Here is a 22,084-nt window from a genome sequence, read left to right on the forward strand (position 1 = left end):
TCCCCAGCCCGGCCCGTCCCGCCTCGTCCCGCCGGGGGCGGGCAGGGCTGTCCCCGCGGCGGGGCCGGGGGGCGCGGAGCCCAGCGAGGCCCCACGGCTGCTCCCCGGGCCCGGCGGGGAGGGGTGAGAGGAGGAGCCAGGGCGGCCCGTGCGACAAAGCCCAGTGCGCAGGGAGCTGGTGACCGGGAAGCAGAACCGCGCCGGGCAGACGCGGGGCGGGCGGACCCACCGGAGCCCGCTTCCCCACGGGGGGTGGGAGGCCCGTCCTGCCGCCCCCCCCGCTCGGGGGTCGGGGCGGCTGCGGAGCGGAGCGGAGCGGGAGGCGGCCGGGCTGCTGCTGCTAAGCCGCTTAGGGCCGGGGCTGGCATGAGCCTCCCCGGCGGGGCGGCTGCGGGCTGCGCGCTGCGGCGGGGAGGCTGAGGGCGCGGATCCGCCGCCGGAGCGGGAGGAGGCGGAGGGGGGGCCGCGCTCCCCCCCGGGAAGATGGGGAACTGCCTCAAGTCCCCCACCTCGGATGACATCTCGCTGCTCCACGAGTCCCAGTCGGACAGAGCTAGCTACGGAGACGGGGCTGAGCCGGATCAGGAGCCGCCGCCGCCATATCAGGTAGGGGAGGGGGCGGCAGCGGGGTCGGGGGCAGCGGGGCCCCGCCGCGGCTGGCGGGGGTCGCGGGGCCGCTCGCCCGGGGGCCGGCCCGCACCGCCCCGGGGGCCGCCGCCTCCCCACGGCCGCCGCTCCGGCGCTGGGCGGCCCGAACCTCTCCCTTTCCGCCCGCACGTAGCGCGGGGGAAGCCGCTTTGTCTCGGCCGGTGCCGGCGCTCCGGGCGGGCGGGAGGCGCGGTGCCGCCGGCGGGGCGGGGGGCGGAGGGCAGGGGCCGCCCGGCCGGTGCCGCGTCCTTTGTTGCCGCCGGCGGTGACATCACCGTCTGGCGCGGGGACGCTCCGGGACGGGGACCGCGGGCCCTGCCCGGGCTTTGTCCGGGCCCGCTCGCACCGCTCCCGTATTTTTAGCAGCATCTGATCCCCGCTAAGTAACTCCCCCAGCGCAAGGGATCCTGTTTCCCTCCGTCCTGTGGGGCACCGGCGGGGAAGTGTTTCTCATTGTTCGGTGGGGTCTTGTTTTTTTTTCTGTCTCTGAGAGAATCTGTTAATTTACATCTTGATGACGAATCAGGGGGAAAGAAGGAAAAGGCCGGGTATTTGCTGTGATGGCTTTGCTGACAGCGGAGGATAACGCCGATGTGCAGGGGGGATGGCGTTGGTGTGAGAGCCTGCGCTTGGCCGCCTCTGGAAGGGATGGACACGGAAAGAGAACCTGAACTTGGGGTTGCACTTTTCTGCTCCCGGAGATCTCCGCCCCTGCCTACAGAAATGTGTATCGACCTAAACAAGCGGTCTGTAGCACTGAAAAATGAAAATGAAAACCATCCAGCGGTAGACCTGCACATCCTATTCAAGTTTTGAAAGTATTTTCCTATCTGGGATAATAGCATACATTCCAGAGGAATCTGTAGAAACGGCAGCCGAGACACACATTCTGGGGAGGGGGAGGTGACTTGAGGAGAGCTGTATGTTTTCTAGGATGGGAGTCATTCCCTAATTGCAGACCCTGATGTATAATTAACAAAATTGCAGGAAGTATTTAACCGGACAGGCGTGTAATCTACAAATGCTTTAGCAAGTTCAAGAATTCCACCCTGGTAGGAGCCTCATAAGTGTTGAAGAGAAGCCCTACACGTAGCAGCCCTTGCTGGTGCCCTGAAGCTGCACTGATGTTTCTTGGCAGTGTGTGCCTGATTGTTTTGTTTGGGTGTGAAAACTGAATGTCACAATACATTCCGTGATATGAGGAATTTTTTATTTTTTCTGATTTCTGAGCTGTGGCTGCTGAAGTCCAGTAAATAGAAAGTGCTTGGTGGCAGATCAAGTTTTTTAAAGGTTGTGTTGTTCTAAATTAAGCCTTCCATGGTCCATGAGATTTAGAAATGCATTGTATTTTTTGTAAAATCAGCATAAAAAGTTTAACTGTGCAATTTATTGCATTTTTATTTGTGGTTCTAGGAAGACTTGTGGAGGTTTTTTACTTCTTGTTCTTCCCTTTGAAAGCAACCTGTTAGCCCTTGTAAGAGTCACCAATCAGATATATGCCTTATGCAGGCCTTCTAGTGTGGATGTTGGTGTAGATAACAACTCTTCCTCTGTTGTCAGAGGTTTTAAAATTTTTTTTCTTGATGAAGAACTTGTCTGTAAGTGTGGATGGTTGACTGAGAACATGACAGACAGTAAAATAAATGAACCCACAGGTGTCTATTATCGAGTAAGTGTATTCATAGCAAACCTTCCCTCAGCTGAAGAGCTGTGCAGCATCAGGTGATGTGCCCACAGGCATTTGGCTGTGTCAAACATCACTGTCTGTCCTGAAAGCTCCTCCACTGATCCTGGCAGCTCCTAAAGATTCACCTTAGGGTATCCTTTAGCGTCTCTTAGTCAAAATCAAAGCTACTCTTCCCACAGATTTCAAACCACAATGGTTTGTGACTTTTTAAAAAAATAAGCCTTAGCTACAATATTATGCTGCATTTTGTGCACTTTGAGGTTATCTATAATTTTAAATTAATGTTTACAAGATAGACAAAGCTCTAAATATGAACAATTGCTGATGCTCCAGTATTTGCTTTTGTGCTAGAGATAAGTCACTAATTTTAACTTTCAAGTGGCAGCTCAGAGTTAGTGTTACAAATGGGAAAATTGTGCCCTTGTTCCTGGTAATTACTTTCTTAAGTAATGTCTTAACCAGAGTTAGTGTGTAATGTGTAGACATTAGGAATGAAAGCAAGGAAGGGGATAAAATAAGTTTGAAAACTTACTTGTGGCAGCTAGCCTTGAGAAACTGGAAGGTGAACAGTTTTAAAGATGAAATTTCAGCTGCAAGTGGACATATTTTAGAAGAGAGTAAAATCTGATGTGTCTGTTGCTCTTGGGTTTGCATTGTGTCAACTTCCTGAATAGCTCTTGCAAGGTATGCAAACTAAGGGAAGGAGTTTTTTTGGGGGAAGATATACAGTTGTAGAAGACTTCTGTATTAATTTTACATTTGAAGTACTTTTTCATGTTCTGACAGGATTGTGACATTCATGTGGGACTCTTGTTATGCCATAATTTTTATTTGCCTATCAATTTCCAACTGCAAAATATACCCCCAGTAAAAATTGCAGTATAGCATGTCAAATTCCTTTGATCAGTGAGTGCTATTAACCTGGCTGTTTAAAATCCTACTTTCAAAAGTGAGGTTGAGAATTGGATTGACAGTATGGAAAGTTATAATAATGGGAATAGAATAACTTCCACTGAAAGGGTCTGCAAATACCTGTCTCTTGGTTCCTGTGACAGTAGCTGCTACCAGCTGCTGCAGAAAGGCCTCAGAGAGGAAGCATCATTTTCATTTTAAACAGGTATCTGAATTAATGAGAAAGTGTCCCATTAAAGCATCCGATATTTTCCACTGCATTGAGCTTAACCACTAACATGAGAAATAATGAAAACACACCAAAAAAGAGTGTGTTTTGATGGCAGGGAGGAAGGAAGTGATTTCAAGAGTGGACCAACATTTTCATAGACACGCTAATTTTGAATGCCTCCATTTTAGGACCCAGAAATTACAACTGCTTTTCTAAGTGTTAAGAACATGCAGCTCCATATTTAACCAGGGAATCTGTGATTAGGAAGGAGTTAGCTTTGGTTTTGTTTTTTTTTCTCAGGTCCTCAAAATTGAGTATGCTTTCAAGTTTGTTTTCCTTTTTGGTGTATGACTTCTTCACCATCTGTTGGCAGTATGCCTTCTGCTGTTTTTCTGTACAAGTTCACTGGGTTTTTTTCAGTTTCTCTTACTTCTGGTAGTTCTTTTCAAAGGCTTTATTTTTCAGAACAGTTGTGTCCCTTTTCTTAATCCTTGTCTTATATTTCTGTTCTTAAATAATACCTTAATAACTGTAGGAAATAATTTGCCATTTTATTAAATTTTGGAATTTTTACCCAGTAAAGTACAAAATGCTTTACACCTTTTGTCCATAAGTTTTTTGAAAGTATTACTGTGGACAAATACACTGCAGTCTTCTAAAAAAGATACACGACACTTGCTGAATTACTTAGCTAAAAGCATGAGAAATAAGCACAAGATCTTGGTGTTGATTCTAACCACATAAAAACTCATTTGATATGTTGATATGGCAGATAGACTAATAAAATATTTTACCCTGTTACCTGAAGAGCTCCAGAGCACCTTGTGTTGTCTTACAGGCCCAGATAAAATGTTTCAGTGGATCTAGTGGATTTTTTTTTTTTTTTTTTTTATTTGGAGGGATTAATTTTAAACCTTTTGGCCTGGATACTGATTTGATTTGGCTGTAGGCACAAAATGAGACGAGAGATCACAAACATGAGCTTAACCCAGTGCTGTGCTCCCCTAATCCTCCAAAAGCTGTTGAGGACAGCAGGTTTTGAAAGTGTAATTTAGGATGTCTCGTGGCTTCTCTTAAAACTGAGGTTACTGCAATAGCCTCCTTGGGCCTCCTCTGAGCTGAGTGTCACCTGTACACAGTGTACACATCCTCATCCCTCTGGCTTGGGTGCTTCATTCCAGCTGTTCCCAGTTCAGGGAGGTGGCACATCAGCCTGTCCTGGCTGTGCCATAGATCAGTGAGGAGCACAGCACAGTAGGTGCAGCCCTGGAGGTGCTGAAGAAGTTTGAACAGTCAGAGAATCTTCTTGAAAGAGTCCACTGCATTTCTGTGTGAACCTTGCCCTGTTAATGGGAGTGTTGGATGTTTTTTTCTCAAGAGAGAAACCAAGCCTTTGTTACACTCTCCTCATTCACACTTTCCTCGTGACTTAAGTAATTGTTACATCTGTGTTCTGATGCTATCTTTTCAAAGGCATGGTAATTAATATAATTAAATATTGCTGTCCAAATTAATTCTGATCTAGGAGTTGCACCCATTTATAGAAATGGCTGAACAAAAATTCCCTTGGGCCCCAATAGAAATTATCATCTGCAAGTGCGTGTATTGTACAAGAAAGACTGAGGTAGTGTAACAGGGGAGGGGTTGTGCAAAGCTGGAACTCTTGGTCTGTGTTGGAACACTATGAAAGGGGAAAAGATGAAGTGGAAAATGTTACATACAGAAAGCTATCCATGAAAAAAAGCAAACCAACTAGTAGGGTTACTTTCATAGAAGAGAAAGCAATATATTTTAACGTTGCATATGCATGTCTTGCCCTTTTTTCTGCTTGTCCTCCACATCTTGGTGATCATGTGTGTATATTATGGTTGAACTTGTGGATGTGAACTGAAATATCACTCCAGTCCACAATTCCTTAGTCTGGTGGAAACTTCAAAGGGCTTCAAACCCTTTGTTTTTGTTGCAGTGTTGCTGGTTGGTGCCTTCTGGCAGCAGTGTCCAAGGTAAAGATCAGCTGCAGTGAGGAGGGAAAGTGGTGGAGGAGCTGAAGTTGAGAGTTTGCTGCATGGATAAGAAATGGTAGCATAGCCAGTGATGTTTGGTGCTTCTCCTCAAGGATGAGATTGCTTGTGTGACCTTATGTAATTAATTCTCAGAAATGAAGAAGTGTTTTAGTAGCTTTCTGGAGTAACATTTTATCTGTGAAAGACCAAGCATTAAGTGATAGTCACTCCTGATAGTTATGATACAATTTAGACCTGCATTCATAAAAGCTGTAAGTATTCCATGTTTTATGCTGCAGTTCTGGTATATCATATGTATGTGCAATGCAATAAGCCTTTTTTTAATATCAGGATAGGGCTACACAGTTCATTTTCCATACAGTAATCAAATACATGTATTATTGAATGTCCTTATAGTAGGCATTCAAGATTATTTGGTTAGTGAACAATATACCATGACACTTCTTATTCTTCCACAGCTGAAGAATTTAGCAAGTTGTCTAGAGAATTGTATTGCTGGTTATGGGTTCTAGATGAAAAGTTTCCTAAGTGTGCTAAGTCTAAACTTCCTTTCTAGACAACAGTTAGAAAAAACCTGCACCTGTATTTCCTGTCTTAATGAATATTGGTTTCAGCATAGACACTATCTGTCTTTCATTTTGCTGGTGGAACAGAGGGAGAAGAGAGAAAGGAAGACAGACCAGAAAGTAAAGGATACCAGATGATATCATAGAGTTATCATAACTTCTGTCTTGAAAATACCCATTCATAAACAGTTTAAACTAATATTTTAATTAATATTGGTTGAATATTTTAATGCTTTATCTGCTTAAAATAGATTTTAAACTATAGTTGGTTAAAAATGTGTTAGGCATGGCTAGAGGTAGTGGGAAGAGTATGCCAATGTTTGACTTATCTGTGTTACCACCTTACTTATAAAATTAGAGCTGGTTTCTAGATTCACTGTTGTTGAGTTGGCAGTTGTTAAGGATCTGTTCCTAACCACTCTGTCCAGAAGATTTTCCAAGGGGAATTCTGAAAAGAAGAGAATATGTTTATAATCACATTTAACAGAGTATTGCTTTCTGCTTCACACGGATTTCTGCAAGAAGTGTCTTAAGTGGGATCAAGATACTCTGCGGAGTCTGTCCCTGTCTGCCTGTGTCCCAGTTCATCACTTCAACAAAGGAGGGAGGCTCAGCTTAATGAGCACTTCTGCAGTCCCTGTTAATGGCTGTAGTCAAACTGGTTGCAGAATGTAAGGCGAAGAAACTAAAAATAAACACCTCTTGCTTGTGGCAGACTTGTGTCTTCCAGTCTTTGTGCTTGTCCTTATTTCTACCTCCCCATATGCACAAAGTGAAACCTATTTGTATTTTGGAGGAGTAATAGTCTGTGGAATAGACTAAACCAAATCAGCCATGACTTTTCTATGAGCTAATGAAACAGTTCCTCAGAGACTGAAGAGTTACAAAATGAGCAGGTTTTTAGAGATGTTGTGGTTGAGTAATAATAAAACCTTTTCAGGGGAAAAAGCTGAAGAGTCACCATTCTCTTGACTCTGAAAGGCAAAGCAAGCTTCAATTTTGATTTGCACCACGAGAAAAATTGGCTCTGACATTAGGAAGGTCTCAGAAGCAGAGCCTTGTCTTGCTCCCTGAAGGTAGGATATGTTTTTGTAGAAGATGCTGTCTTGTCCTGCCCGCCTCTTGAGGGACAGCCATAGCAGTGACCTGCCCCAGCTGAGCTAGAGTTGTGTAACTTCTTGCTGGGTAAAAGTGCACTTCAACCAAAAAAATTCCCAGCCCCAAGACTAAGCAAAATGCACCAAAAAACCCCACTCTAGCAGCCCTAGGATAAGCTATCATCTTCCTTATTTAATGTCTTCTGTTCTGTTTGTAACTTTAGCAAGCCACTTAACTGGTCTGTGCTTTAGTTTCTTCACTGTAAAATGAGGAGTGAAGGAGTAATAAAGTTTATCTTTATTGTGGGCATGCTTAGTAATTTAATTCAAGTTTGTAAAGGGTTCAATGGTAATTTGATTTTAATAAAATAATGCTCCTCTATTACAAAAGGAACCTCTGCAGAAATTTATGACAAACCTGATGCTGTAGAGAGGGAGATTTATCAGAAGATCTGTTTAACGCAGTAGATAAGTCTCCTAAAATCTGTTTTGGAATCTGATAGTTCAGCATTTATTTGGCAGCCTGCATTCCAGATGCTTGATTAGTAGGAATGAAGAGTCTGTGGAGATGGTAATAAGAAATCTTTCCTAATCAGGGTGATGAATCTTTGCTATGTGGGAAGATCATGCATTCTTTTGGACAAGCCAACCCAAACATGCAATACCACCCTCCCTAAAATCTAGGACCACCATGCACTTAGGAAGCTCTTCTGTTTCCCGTATGTACCTCGGGTTCTGTGCTGTGATCAGCTGTTGCTGGCTGTACATCTGGAGTCAGTTTCTGACCCACGGAAAATAAACCACTTTTATGTTTTGGAGAGATAATGATCTGTGGAACGGACTAAAGCAAATCAGCCATGACTTTCCTATGAACTAATGAAACAATTTCCAAGAGACCGAACAGTTACAGAGAGCGATTATTTTATTTACCAGCCCCTCCATAGGAATCTGCCAACCACTCTGTTTCTCATCAGTGAAGAAGAAAGTCAGAATGCCGGTGGCATAAAAGCTGCTGGGCCAGGATCCACACACGGTGACACGGACAAAGAGCAGATGCGTGCAGCAACTGGAGGAGGAGATAAAAGAACCATCCTTCAACCGCAGTTGCGTCAGCCAAATCACAACCAGCTGGGTTATTGCACTGGGCATTTCTGCTGATCCACCACAACGCTCACGCATGCTCTGTGCGCGTTTGCACGCACACGTACCCCTGTCAAAGGCTGGGCTGATTTTTGAGCCTTCTCGTCCTCCCTCTGTTTTTAGCCATTGGTTTAGTTGAGGGAAGATGTAGACATGAGGTGCCCGGGGCTGAAGGACTGAAACTGTTGGAAGGATGAGAGAAACTGTGACTCAGGAAATTTGGTTCCTCCCTTAGTCCCAGCATGCAGTGATGAATGTGCACTCTGTTATCCTTGCAATACTGAAACCTGTTTCCCTCCATTGTATTTTGGACACTGGAGTGGCCTCTCACCTGCTTCTTGCTCAGAGGGAGCAATTTGTATTTCTAGAGGCAAGGTTCAGGAGCATGCGTGTAGTGCCCTGCCCTCCAAGGCCAAAAGCTCATGCAGGTTCAACTTCATCCCCAGTCAAAGACAAGTCTCAGCTGGCTGACAGGGCTGAGTTTCCCAGAGCTTGGGACTGTAGCTAGCCCACATGCCAGTAGAGTTTGGACTGCTGAGAGAGGTCCTAGAAGCATCAAGGAAACGCCTGCTTTATGACTAATAAAATTTAATGAAGCTGCTCGACTATCCAGTTGTAAGCAAAAAATGAGTCAGTCTGTGCTGGTTTGGACCAAAACAAGGAATTGACCATCTTGCAGCCATGATTAAAACCATTACGTCTACCACATGCCACCAGTTTCTAATCTGTCATGGCAAAACTGCTTTAAAATAAAAAATCAGAATAGAATATATCCCACAAATATGATATGTTTTAACATAACTACTCTCCATCTATAAATAGCTCTGTGCAGACTGTAAGGTATCCCTGTAGTTTTCACTGCTTTCACTCTGTGTGGTTCTCCAGATGATTTGGGTACAAGCTCAAGCCAGAAGGAAATGGAGCAATATTTCTCTGTATTTATTCCCATAAGATGTATCTTGGTAGCAGGGATACAAATCTCTAACAACTCAGTGTGTGAGCTTTACAGAATTGGATGAGGTTGGGTGCTCTTGCCCTTTCTGTTTCAGAGCTGTGGGAGGCTTATTTAAGAGATCAAAGTGCATCAGATTCCATTATTTCAGTATCTATGGGACAGTATAATGCATGAATACTCTGGGACGATGCCTGTGTCTGACTTTTATTCATCACTGTAATTAAAGCCAGAAACAGAGCTTGTTCTGTGCACTGAACATTAATCATAGTGTTTTATTAATACAGTTGTCGAAATCTTTAATTCAGACATCATATAATTTTGCAATATAGATTAAGACTAGAATTTATTTTGCCTGAATACATTAATTTTATTTAAAGTTCAGAAAGAGAAGAGGTTGCTCTCAGGTTTTGGACAAATGAGTGCAAGCATTGCTTGACTGCAGATGTACCAAACTGCTAAACTGGTTTGGTCTGTACTGTTGCTTAACAAAAAGCAGTGAACTGCTGTATTCAGTGGAAAATATATAAAAGGCTCAGCAAACTAGTGCTCTAAATTCAGTTTTAGTTAAGACACTGAAATTAATATTTTAGCATCTGTAGACTTTATTTTATGCTCTGTAGTAATACTTGCTTAATTGCCATTGCCAGTTTCTGATGTTTTGGGATTTCCCTTGGTTGTTTTCTGTTTAAATATTATGATTTTTATTGCAGTTGCATCCATATATCTTCTGTTTAGCTTATGAAATATGACTAAGATGTTGCTTTAGTGTCTGCTTCACAGAGTTCTTTAATGTTGCATCTATATATTTGGAGACCTTGAGGCAGCTGTGGATTGTCCCATGGAGAATGGTGTCCTTGAAAGTAGATTACTATTCTTGGAAGGGAACAGAATCAGTTTTAAAAATTCAAGCAAAAATACTTAACTTTAACTGTTAATTCTTTTCTTGGTTAATGCTTTTTCACCTCTCAGATCCTGGCTCTCTGTATCTCTGTGGGCTGTTTTGATTGTGCTCATAAGAGCTAATGAAATCCCCTAATACTGAAGTACAGGCCCACAGCTCTACTTGACAATTTTTAGGGATTTGCTGATTGGAAGCTGGTGAGGAACACTGAGGTAGTGTTGCACTGAGGTCTGTCCCAAGCTGAGGAAACTCTTCCTGCCCTGGTGTCCCACTTCTTTAGCTGATGGCACCTTCATGTTGCTGCAGGGACTGAGCTGGCCTGGTGCCCCAGTGGCTGGGCTGGGTTAGATGGTGGCTCTTTGCTCAAACCTGAGTGAGATGCTTGGTTATTCTCCCACCTGCCCTCAACTGGAGGTGGGAATGTGGTATTTAATCTGTTGGAGGGGATTCATATGATAGCTCACCTGGAGCTGTGCTGGGTTGTGTGTAATCATTCCAGCCATCTGTAAGAATCACAAACGAGGTGCAGGGAGGATTTTACATTGTCTGAATATATAAAAACTCCCTGAAATTTCTGTGCCCTGAAGTTGTATTTGCTTTACTCTATGGCTAAACTACTGAAAGTGAGTTTACCAAAGAATGCTCATTCCTTCTGTAAATGTAGTGGGTTTCTCAGTTCAAAGTAGATGGAGTCAGGTATTCAAAGAGACAGTGTATAATGGCAAATTTTGTTTTTAAAAGTCCTTTAGGAAACATAAAAATACTATCCACACAAAATTTCATGCTCTAGGTAATCTTTTATCTCCTCTAGAAACTGTATTCTTGTTCAATGAGTAACCTGGTTTTTCCTGCCTCCCAGAAGAAGCAAGATGACCTAGATGTAGAGCTTCCTGGGGAAAAGTTCACCCTATATATAGCATCTCCTGAAGTGTCTTTATGTAGCTGTCATTTACTCTGAGCTGATGAACTGAAAGAGGAAAGAGCTGAAGTTTTAGGCTGAGGTAGGAAAGAAGGGTGTTTTATCCCTCCTTTTTTGGGGGGGATCTATCTTAAGCTCATGTCACTGACTGGACTACAGCCAGGTGAAGGCCAGGTGTCCCAACTTCCAGCTGTAACACTGAATTTCATGTCTCTGTGTCTCCTCGATGTGCTGTGGCTGAGAAATGACCAGCTACCTCTGTTAAAGGAGTGGATTGGGTCCTGCCTTTGTGCCAGCAGGAGTTTCTGCACAGGATTCTGAACGCGATATCCTGGGGTCAGTGTGTTCTTTGCTCCAGTCAGATCATGCAGATGGAGACCCTTCCAAGCAGCCCTGCTGGCACAGTGGTGTTTTTACTGGAAAGCAAAAACTGGGAAAATGGTAGTAACAACTACATGACAGATGCTACCAAGCAGGCTGTTGGTGTTGAGGGATCAGGCAAGTGTTGCCACCTCAGGGTGATGAGTCAAATGGTGAAGTGTACTGCAGGCTGAGGGCAATCTGCCTGTCCTTTTGTCAGCATAAGGCTTTTTTTTAGATACAGGAGAGTTTATCTGAGTGCATCAGCAACCTGAGTGATTTGGACTTCTGGGGAGCCATTCTGGGGAGAGAAGGGTATTTTCCAGGTCCCTACAGAGAGTGCCACTGCCTGAGGACACCACATGCTTCTCTCCTGAGGCCTTCACACTTGGGCCAGTGGCACTGGAACCCATTGGTGCTCCTGTGGTGGGCTGTGTACACCTCTGGCATGTGCAGAAAGCAGCAGCTCTGTTCATTTGACTTGATGGCAGGATCCTGCTCCAGAGCTTGAAAATAATGACTTCAACAGGCCCAGCTCAGGAATGAGCACAGCCAGGGCCCAAGGAGAGGCTCAGAGGTTGTCTCTGTGTTCAGCAGACCCCTGGCTAAAACCAGGCCAAAATGTGGTGTGCCTTGTACTCAGTGTTGTATGTGTAGATGTTTCTGGGACAAGGAGGTCTGATCTAACCCTCCACTACTGCCAAAACTGGATTATTTCACTTTTCCTTCCTGTTTTCCACATGGAGCCCTGTTCTCTGCAGTCACTCCATGGTGGTGGCTCTGGTGCTTGGTGGGTCAGCTCATACATTCAAGTGTCTGAAATGGGTTGTCTTATTCTTCCTCTGGGCAGATTAGTGAAATGAACTGACTTCCTGGTGAAGATTTGATTTATCAGCACTTTTTGCCACCTATAGATTGCATTTTACTTAGGGATATGTATGGGAGGATCTAGAGGTGTCACATATTAGATGAGTGCTATTACTACCAAGTATTAGAGAAGTTGTGACTTTTCCATGTTGAAATAAAGGCTATACTTGGACTTTACTGTGTACCAGAGCATGCACAGGATGAGTATCTGATACTGGTTTGGGCTGTGAGTGCATTTGGGAATGGTCTGTGCGTGAAATGCAGTTTAAAGTTGACATTTTTAACTTCAGCAGGGTGGTGATTTCAGTTGAAGGGATTTTACTGCTTCAGGACAAATGTCTGATGTGGACAAAGCCTAAATTCTTTATTTATTAAATGTCATCTTTCTGGTTTAGAAAAAAACCCAAAACCAAAACCAGAAAAAAAAAAAAAAAAGAATCTAAGTTTGTCTACCACAACCACCTTTAAAGATTCTTGAGTGCTTTTCTTTGCTATTTTTCTCTCTAAAGAAGCTTCATTAACAGTTCATGAGTAGGCTTGGTAAGTGCAGGAGTGTCTGAAGACTTTGACAGCCTGTTCATATTGTGCAGCAGACTGTGATGTCCCTTGGGACACAACTGACCACAGTAACATCATTGATCTGTTTCGTGGGTGCTGCTCTGCCTCTTTCTTCACACAAGCCTTCCAGTTATGACTCCATGGATGGTTTCCAAAGTCTGAATGTTGCTTGGCAAGCTTTGTCACTGCTGTTAGGAGTTTGATTACCTTTGTGCATATGTATGTAAGGACTGCCAGTGTCTGTGGCTTTTAATAAAACAACCTCCCTGTTGTCTAAAATGTTTAGAATTAAGAAGTTATGTAAGTGTGCAAGAGCAGGAGCTAGGCTGGCTGCCTCAATTTGACTGTCTTATTTTGTATGTTGTGTCTCCTTATTCTACTTCGGCATCTCTCAGAGGAGGCCACTGGCTTCCTCTTGAAGCCAGTCTTACTTAAGGCAAATAAAGGGACAAAGCCATGTTTCAGAAAATAAATTTGAGAAGCAAATCTTGCTGCTTCTTCATGCATCCACTCATGCAGCATTACCAATTCTTCTCCTTGCTGGAGTAGTGCTGTGCTCTTATGTAGCTTGATGACCCTTGCTCAGAAAATTTCTGAATTCAGAACCAGGAACACTGAATACAAGCATTAAATACGACCTTTACAGCTTTTTTTGCATCTCATTAGCTATGTTGGGTCAGGCTTAGTTTTTGGCTTGGAGACCTACCAAAAAAGCCCTCAAAACCACAGGAGATGGGGCTCCTGGGGCAGAGAGGACACCCTTCCTTGTTGGTCACATTCCACATTGCCAGGGCTGTGGGGCGCTGCAAAGCTGTAGAAATAATTTTCTGAATGAGACCACTAAGATTCCTTGGATTATTTCACAGAATATGCTGGCCAGGTTTCAGCTTGAATACAGTTTTATAGCATTTCAGCTGGACAGAACGTAACTATTTAAATTAGAGCAGTAGCTAGTGCCCTTTCTGGTTTAAAAAGACTTAAGTAATACAGCAAACTAAAGTAAGACAAATGCTATTTTAAATCCTAATTGCAGAGTGGTTACCAGCAGTACAGTGCCTGTAGATTGACACAGACTGCAATAATGCCATGTGCACTTGTCACTGATGACCTTACATTTTGCTTGCCATGGGCCAAATCCTCATTTGTGGCACAGCTGCCTGGTGCTACTCAAGCAACACAAGTGTAACTTCCAGCTAGCATATGTTCAGCAGAGAAAACTTTATAAAGGTCTTTTGTTCAGCCCTGCCTTCATTCCTGCTTCTGCCTGTAGATTGTGCTGCAGGAGAAAGGGTTTGGCCAAGATTGTTTGTGTTCTGCTGTAGGTATTTTCCACCAGTGGGCTATCAAAACCTTCCCTGAGGTCAAACAAGAATTCCTGATGGAAAATCATTTTGCCCAAAATTTTATTCTCACATTTAAATCTTTTGTTTTTTTAGTGTCTTAAACTTACAAGTGAGCATGATACTGTTTGCTGACCTGGCTTCAACAAAATGAGGCTTGGATTTAATGAGCGTTATCTTTTGTATTTTATTTAAATTAGCATTGAGTTAAACATGACAAGCATTATTGCTAGTTTTTACACTGCATCAGAGATTATATTAATTTGGATAACAACTGTTTTCAGTACAGTCATGGAAACTGCATATTAACAAGTGTGTGAATTGGACTGTTTTCTGGTGTCTGGACAAGGGGATATATGGATAATTTTGCATATACTCAGTGAAGTTATTTTTTGCAGACCATGGATGATTTTGAAAGACACTGGTTAAGCTTTGCCCTGTTACCCCTACAGGGAGCCTCTTTTGATCAACCAAGAACTAAGGCTCAAGAAGCTTATTTCACAGTTCTAGATTGTTTATGGCAAACTTGCACCTGTTATTCTTCTGCCAGGTAGGTCTCTAGTTGTTTCTCTAACGTTTACACTCCTGATTTATTTAGAGATCCTATATCCCTTTCAGCCTTTGTTTTTCTGGGCTAACGCTTCTATTTTTATTTTGTTTATTAGCAGAGATGATATTCAAACAACTTGGTTTTCCTGAAAAACAAAATGTCTCATCTGTAGTCAGTGAAACCAAACAAAAACAACAGTGAAAAAAAGAAAATATTAAAATAGGGCATGTGTTAAGTGATGGAGGGAGCATTGACTGACCTCTCAGGATCTTGCAGTGAATTTGTCATGGGGGCTCATAATAGAAGTTAGAGACAGTATTTAACTCCAGATCTGCAGAATGTGCAGCTCTGAGGGGTAAGCACCTTTTTATGTGCTGCTGCATGTTATCCTCTCTCACTGGGGTAAACCATTATATAAAATGGAACACCAGGAGTGCAGCACTACATGGAATGATGCAAACAAATTAGAACCAGGCCTGTAAGTTATTTCAAGGCCAAGTTCAGTATAAAGCTTCAGCAGAGTGGAGAAATTTTCTTTAACCAGATTTCTAGTCTGAAATTACTCTGCAGGGTACTTGCTTACAGTGTTCAGCAGACTTCATTTGATGAACACTGGACTCCTTTTTGCTAAAGTTCACCGAGAAGGCCATGCCCAATCTTTTTCTGCCCCCAAGGAAGAACACAGAGCTGCCCATCTCCCAGAAGGATCGACTTATTTTTGTTTCTACTGTGTGATTCAAAACATCAAGTGAAAGAACAAAAGATTGTGTGCTGCAGTAATTTCTACTCGTGTCTTTACTGCACTGGAGATTAATCTGTAAGAAAGGTGGTATCCCATTTAAAGGCAGGAATTCAGGTTCATCTTGTTACCTTGCCTGTTTGGTTCAGCAAATCTTTTGGTGTTCCCAGGGAAGCACATTCCCTGACTTCATTTAACTGCAGCTGACTGTAAGGAGACAAAGTGAGTTTAGTCCTGAAGACTTGCAGGAGTGGCACTAAATGCCATCTGCTTCCCAAGTTACTCTGCTGCACCCACTGCCTCTTGGAGAGGTCTCCATTTGGGGGTCAAAGGGTGAGCTGACTAGAATGTCAGGAAAGATAACAAAAATGTTTCATGGTCTTTGAGTCATGATATTTCTGTTTATGAAGTTATAATCTGAGCAACAAGCTGCTTTTTCTCTTGGAGCTTATCTAGGTATTACAGTTACCTCTGTAGTTACACCCTAATGACTGCCACAGTGACAAGACTAGATGTCTAGACTAAATGTCATAAATTAAACGTAAAGAACTTGCAGGTTTTCTTAGTTAGCTGTTTCTTAGATAGCTGTTTTGCTGGGGCTGTGTGTATTTTTTTTTATCTCCAAAAAGTCTCAGTGTTACTCCATTCTGGCATTCTGTTGTGACTGCAGTTTGTCTGTGCAAGTATAAACTGACAAAACTTATTTTAGTGAGCGTGTAGGTTGCAGCAGGACATGGTTATTCCACCCTAAACATTAATGCAGGAGAATACAGTGAGTACGAGCGTTTCTTTATATTTTCACAAAGCCTGAGACTGTTGGTAGTGTAATGTTAATGACATTGGACTCTAATTTCTGACTGAAGGGGACAACAAAAGTAGCATGAACCTCACCCAGAGTGGTGGAGTTACACTCCAGTACAGGACCTGAGCTGTGTCCTTGTATGTGTGTGTAAATGTTCTTGGTAAATTAGAGCTTTTAAATCTGCACAGACAAATTTTATGTTTCCATGAGACTTTCTCAACTCCAGCTGTAAAACTGCCTCCTGTGTATCACTGTATGTAGTGTTCAGGGTTTCTGGTGCTCCTCACACAAAGTGAAAGATGGATTGTTGCGTACGGATGAGCTGAGGCTGGAAACCTCCAGGCTTTGCAGCTGCCCTCGTGTGGGTGTGTCAGGGTGAAATGGGGCTTTGTCTTCCAGCCAGTCAGTCCATATTCAGAAAAATGACCTCTCTGTTTTCATATCCCTTCTCTCAAACAGTTTTCTGTTCTTCTGAGATTTTGTGGCAGCCTGAGCCATAATTCAGGCAAGTACTTAAGTAGGTGCTCAAGTGCCATGTCCCTGGTAGTATTTGAAATCTTACTAAGTGTGCTGCTGGGGCTGTAGTGGTAGATTGGTAGATTTTACTGATCCATGCAGACAGCAGGAAGAATCCATTGTGGAAACTTCAAGTTTTCCTTCAGAAAGGCATTTGCATGTAAACAAAACCCTGTCTTCCATGACAGAGGGTGTAAACGGGGGAATGGGCTGACAAAATAGAGGTTTTTCTTCATCCCACTGGAGCTGAACAAGATGAAATGGGAGCTGCAGAGGCTGGGTTGGGCTCTGTGCTCCCCGTCTCTCCCCTCACCTTTGCAAAACTTTGGACATGCTTCAGTTCCCCCTTCAAACCTCCTACTCCAAAAGCACCTGTGCTGAAACGGACATGGGTATTTTTTGGTATGAAACTAGGGCAGGCAGGATCCAAAGATGAGTGTAAAAAGCCTCACTACACCATAGATTGAAAAGGTTGATTAGCCAGGTGTTTGAATGTGCAGTTAGTGGTGGGGGGTTGTACCTTATTTATCTGTGAAGCTGAACGTTTAGAATTTGTCCTGCTTGCACCAGCAACTGGCTGTTTCATACCTAGCAGTGAAATGAATCCTTGTTGTCTGGTGACACATTAAAGAGATGACCAGGTGCCCATTGAACTGTGTCTGTGCATTTAAAACTTTAAAATAGTAGGAAAAACATGTTCTGGAAATATTTCACTTGTATAACCAATTCCTGAGAGAGCTATTTATGATTTCTCTACCTGTTCTTGGCACAGGCTTTTTTTCTGTTAGAAGAGGTTTGACAGTTGCATGAGATCACACTTGGATTGGTGCCCTGCGAGCTGAAAACGCAGAGTCATTGCTTGCGAGGACAAGACTTAGCTGGAAAAAATAGCAACATTGCCCTTGTGTTCACTGCTAATACTGCATCGAGAAGTGGAGCTCCATCAAGCTTTAGTGTGCCTTGATATTCATGCAGTCATTACTTGCTTATAAATAGAGAACTGCTTAAAAAAAAAAACAACAAAGCAAGGGATTTAGAAATATTCATTTAATGCCTTGGATGTTCCTTTAAGATTAATAAATGACTGGATGAGATGAGCCAATAGGCTGACTCTGTGCCTCTGGCTGTTTACAGCTGCTGCTTATTAACTCAGAGATGAAATAATTAATGTTATTATCAGATGAAATAATTAATGTTATTATCAAATGATGCTAAACAAATAGTCACATCACATTTTTTGTGTGTGCTCATTCTCCCTGAAGAAGGAGATGGCAGCAAGTGAGTGCCTGGGGGAAGTGTTGGTGTCCACACTATGGAGCTGTGCCTCTTGTGCACAGCCCTGGCACCAATTCAACCCCAACTCCAGCCTCAAGATGTGGCTGAAATAACAGAAAACCCCAGTCAGTCTCCCAGGATCTGGTGGAAGGGAGGAGTTCTGGGTGGATGCTCTGGACACCCTCTCCAAGCCCCCTCACCAATGACACCGGGACAGCGGCACACAGAGACTCAGACTGTGTTTGAGGTGCCCCAGCACATGGCAGGTGTATGTGACCCACATCTGTCTGTGGCTTTCCAGCAGGCTGATGCAGAAACAGGCTTAAGAAAAAAGCTGTGGTTATGCTGTTGCAAAATGCAGCCTTGATGAATCCTTTAACTGGCCTCAGGAAGCCTCCTTGCTGCCTGTGCACAGTCCCCTGCTGCACTGAGGTTTCTCACACACCTTGATCTCAGGGTATCCACTGTTCATTAGAAATTCAGATGCCAATAAGAAAATAAAAAGGCCTGTGGAGCTGAGTGTACCATCAAACTGCCAAGGTGTGGCAGCTTTCTACTTGAGCAAGCATTCATAACTGAGGATGGCTTTGTTAAAAAGGCAATTAAAATATTTCAAATGGAGTACAAAGTTATGATGCAGTGAAGTTTAACACAGATTCCTGGGTTTTGGAACAAACCCTGCTGTCACGGGCTGCCTCACAGACACAGTCTCACAGCAGGTGCCCCACACCAGCAGTCTCCCTGCTGCAGGTTTTCCTGCTCTGGGGTTATACAGACCCAGCTCATCACCAGTCCCGTCTGCTTTTTGAAGCTCTTCTGCAATAGCGTGTGGACTTCTGCCTCTTTTCTCCCCCAAGTCATTTATCCTTAGTAGAGCAATCTGTTTTCTCTCCTTTCCTTATGCTGTGGCAGAGCTTTGTACTGCATGAGAGTCCTGCTCTCCTGAGTCTCTGTTTGCTGTGAAGCATGATGGAAAATTCTTCTGTCAGGTGTGGCAGAGGTTTGCAGTGTGTGAGATCTTGCTCTTCTGAGTCCCTGTTTGCTGCCAGTCCTGACAGAAAAATGTTCATCGGGTTTCTGCTTGGCTTCCCTTGCTGGGGGAGCCCATTGCTGGCCCATCTTCCTGGGCTGTGGCACAGCTTGGCCTCATCAACTGGGCCCCAGTAAAGTGAAGGTCCCTGTCAGTTTGCAGAAGCATTCTCCTACCTTGCCTCTTCTGTGTATTTTGGTGAGGTAACTTTTCATTTCTCTATGAAAAGAACAACTGTGTCCTCTTTCGGACTTCTTTTGGGGGCTTGCTTACAACCAGGTGGCTACAAACAAGCAGTTTGTGCCATGGCCTAGGATGGTGCATGAGGGGCAGATGATCTCAGGGAGCTGCTGCTGTGCCTGTTTGTTTTTGTTACTTGTGTTACCTCTTACCTGAAGCTGAATTGATGCCTCACAGAGACCCTGCATAAGGGTGATGTTCTCAGTCTAGCTGGGACTGTTGTGTCTGTTTTAGGAACCTGATGTAGGAGCACCTGAGTTCCTTGATAGGATGCTTTCGGATGTCTGTGGAAAGGAGCTTTAGGCAAGGCTATTAGACTTTAGGCAGGCTGTTACTGCATTCTGGAGTCCTCTTTGCCCAGGGAGGGTGCTTATCATGTTCAACAGTAACACTCAGCCTAGAGATGAAAATAATTCATCACTTGGTTTCTCCAGTCTTTTGATATCCTACTCACTCTTTTTCTAAAATGCTTTCCTAGTTCTGCATAATATTTCTCTGCTATGTGTTATGATGCTCATTAGTTCAAACTAGCAGCCTTAAATACACACCTATACATGTCTTTTTACACACTGAAGTACAGCATTTATGCTGTATTTAAACCCATATTTATGCCTCAGCAGCACTTCCCTGATGGATTGACTGCTTGTGCCTTCGGTTTATGTGCATTTTCATGTTTGCTCCCTTCGCTTGGCCCCTTGTCCCTGGTCTGTCCTCTTGGCTAATTAGAGCTGATTTCCATATTTTTGCTACCTTGTTCCTGAAGTCCTCAGAGGGGCTGTTTTGTTCCTAGAATTGCCATCGAACTGACCTAATTCTTGCCAGAAAATACATTTTAGCACTCTTGCTGGTTTTTAAGTGTTTGGAGTCAGATTTTGGCTTGAGTCCCAAAAGGGGCACTCCTCCCGTTTTCCTCTTGCGTGCCTGTTCCCAACTTTCCCAGCAGCTGCAGGGATCACACCGGCAGTGGCAGTGGCTTGTTTGCTTTCCACGAGGGGGAAGAGTCAGTCGGAGCAGTGTCCTTGGAGCCACTGCAAGGGACGTGGCAGGACCCACAGTCCTGAGGCAGTGCTGTTTTACACCAGCTGGAGTCAGCTGTGCCCTAATCCCCAAATTCCCTGAAATGGCACCATAAGCAGGGACTGTGTGTGCTTGCTCAGCTGCACTGAGTCTGTGGTTCAGTAGCAGTTCAGGGCACAGAGTGCACTGCTGTTCACTCTTATTGCCTTACATTGCCCACCTGAATCCTTTATATCCCTGTATTGTTCCCTGGGACTGCCTGTCCAGTGATCCATACCCAGCCCTTCCTACAGAGGGCTTGCACACACTTGTCAGGGTGATGCAATGCTTTGGGGTGGGAGCTTTGGGCCAGGCCCATGTCTCGGGTGGCAGAAGCACGTGTGGGCTTAATGTACCCAGAGGTGAGTCAGAGCCTCGGGCTGCTTTGGGGTGTGCGTGGGGATGGTGTCCAGGACAGATCCCACGTGTCTGTCCCTGATCCCACATCAGGGAGCAGGGCCGGGTGTGAGCAAAGGCTGTTTGCTGCTGTGCACAGGGCCTGGCTCAGTGAGAGTCAAACTCTGTGTGTTCCCCAGCATGATCAATACTACCATTTTTAAGCGGTTACCCCTTCGATTTATACTGTAAACAAGTTGTACTGACTGATACTTACCCTTTGCAGAAAGCCAAGGTGTCTAAAGGAAGTGTGAACGATTCCCCTATGTCTGTGTGGACTGTTTGTGTTCTGTCAGCTTTTCCATCATAGCTTCCCCCATCTCTTGTGCTTGAATGCAGCCTCGAACAAAATCATTAGCTCCATTCCTTTGTTTGGGGTGTTCTTTTTAATTTTTGCTTCCTGCTACCCAGCAGTTCCACAGCAGTAAGTGGGTGGCACATAGTAGGTTCACTTTACCTTTCTGCAGAGGAGACAGTCTGAGAGATTTGTTTTCAGCCTTTGCTACCTCAGAACTGTTTTCTTTGCCCCAAAACTTCAGGTTTTTATCTGCTGTTAAATCTACTTCTCGGTTTTCCAGCAGTCATCTCAGTTGAACCCGAAGTGCTGTTTAATGCAGCCATAGCAGCGAATAACTGTCTGCACTTGTCAGGCTTAAGGAGGGGTTCCTGCAAAGAACCACTTGGCCTAAGTGGGACAGAACATGTACCAATAACACAGGTGTGGGGTTTCTTATGGGGTAGGATGATCCACATTCATGTGCTCTTCTTCTACCACCAGCTGCAGAATTGATTGCTGGTCCCTTCTGCTACATTTTCTCCCTACCCAGCTGCTTTGCTTTGTAGTCCCAGGGGTATTCCAGTCTCAGGAGGCTGCATTTTGAGCCGGAGTGTCCTTAATTTAATGTTTAGGTGCAACTCTTCTTTCCTGGCTTTTCTCACTGCAGCAGCCTGACAGAAAAGCATGAATTTTTATAAATTGTTTATGAATCTTTTCCTTCTCAACATAAAAAAAAAGCCTATTAAAATAAACATGCTGGGAGCTGTAACAAGAGGGCTTTGTTATCTCTCAGAAGTTGTGGCCTCATGCTGTAAGTTGAGCTGTCAGTGAGGCTGTTTGGAGGGATGGAATCAATTCTCTGGTGGGCAATTTACTGGTCTGGGACATGTTGGTGTGTAAGTTACTGACTTTCCTGAAAAAATTCACACTCTGATGTTTGATGAGATCTCTGGAGAAAGGAACAAGGACACCTAAAACTGACACAAAGCTGGTGAACAAGAAATCAGCACTTGGAACC

General features: G+C 44.0%; 1 protein-coding gene across 1 annotated transcript in view; it reads left to right on the forward strand.

The window, feature by feature from the left end:
- The first annotated feature begins 60 nt into the window (after window positions 1-60).
- RNF11 (ring finger protein 11) overlaps window positions 61-22,084 on the forward strand; it is a 30,319-nt gene continuing 8,295 nt past the window's right edge. Inside the window, exon 1 of the mRNA XM_058842292.1 lies at window positions 61-606. Within this exon, the coding sequence (XP_058698275.1) occupies window positions 484-606 (123 nt within the window). The 5' untranslated portion in view covers window positions 61-483. The remainder of the gene's footprint in view (window positions 607-22,084) is intronic.

This window comes from Poecile atricapillus, chromosome 7, assembly GCF_030490865.1.
Source record: "Poecile atricapillus isolate bPoeAtr1 chromosome 7, bPoeAtr1.hap1, whole genome shotgun sequence".
In the NCBI taxonomy this organism is placed as follows: domain Eukaryota; kingdom Metazoa; phylum Chordata; class Aves; order Passeriformes; family Paridae; genus Poecile; species Poecile atricapillus.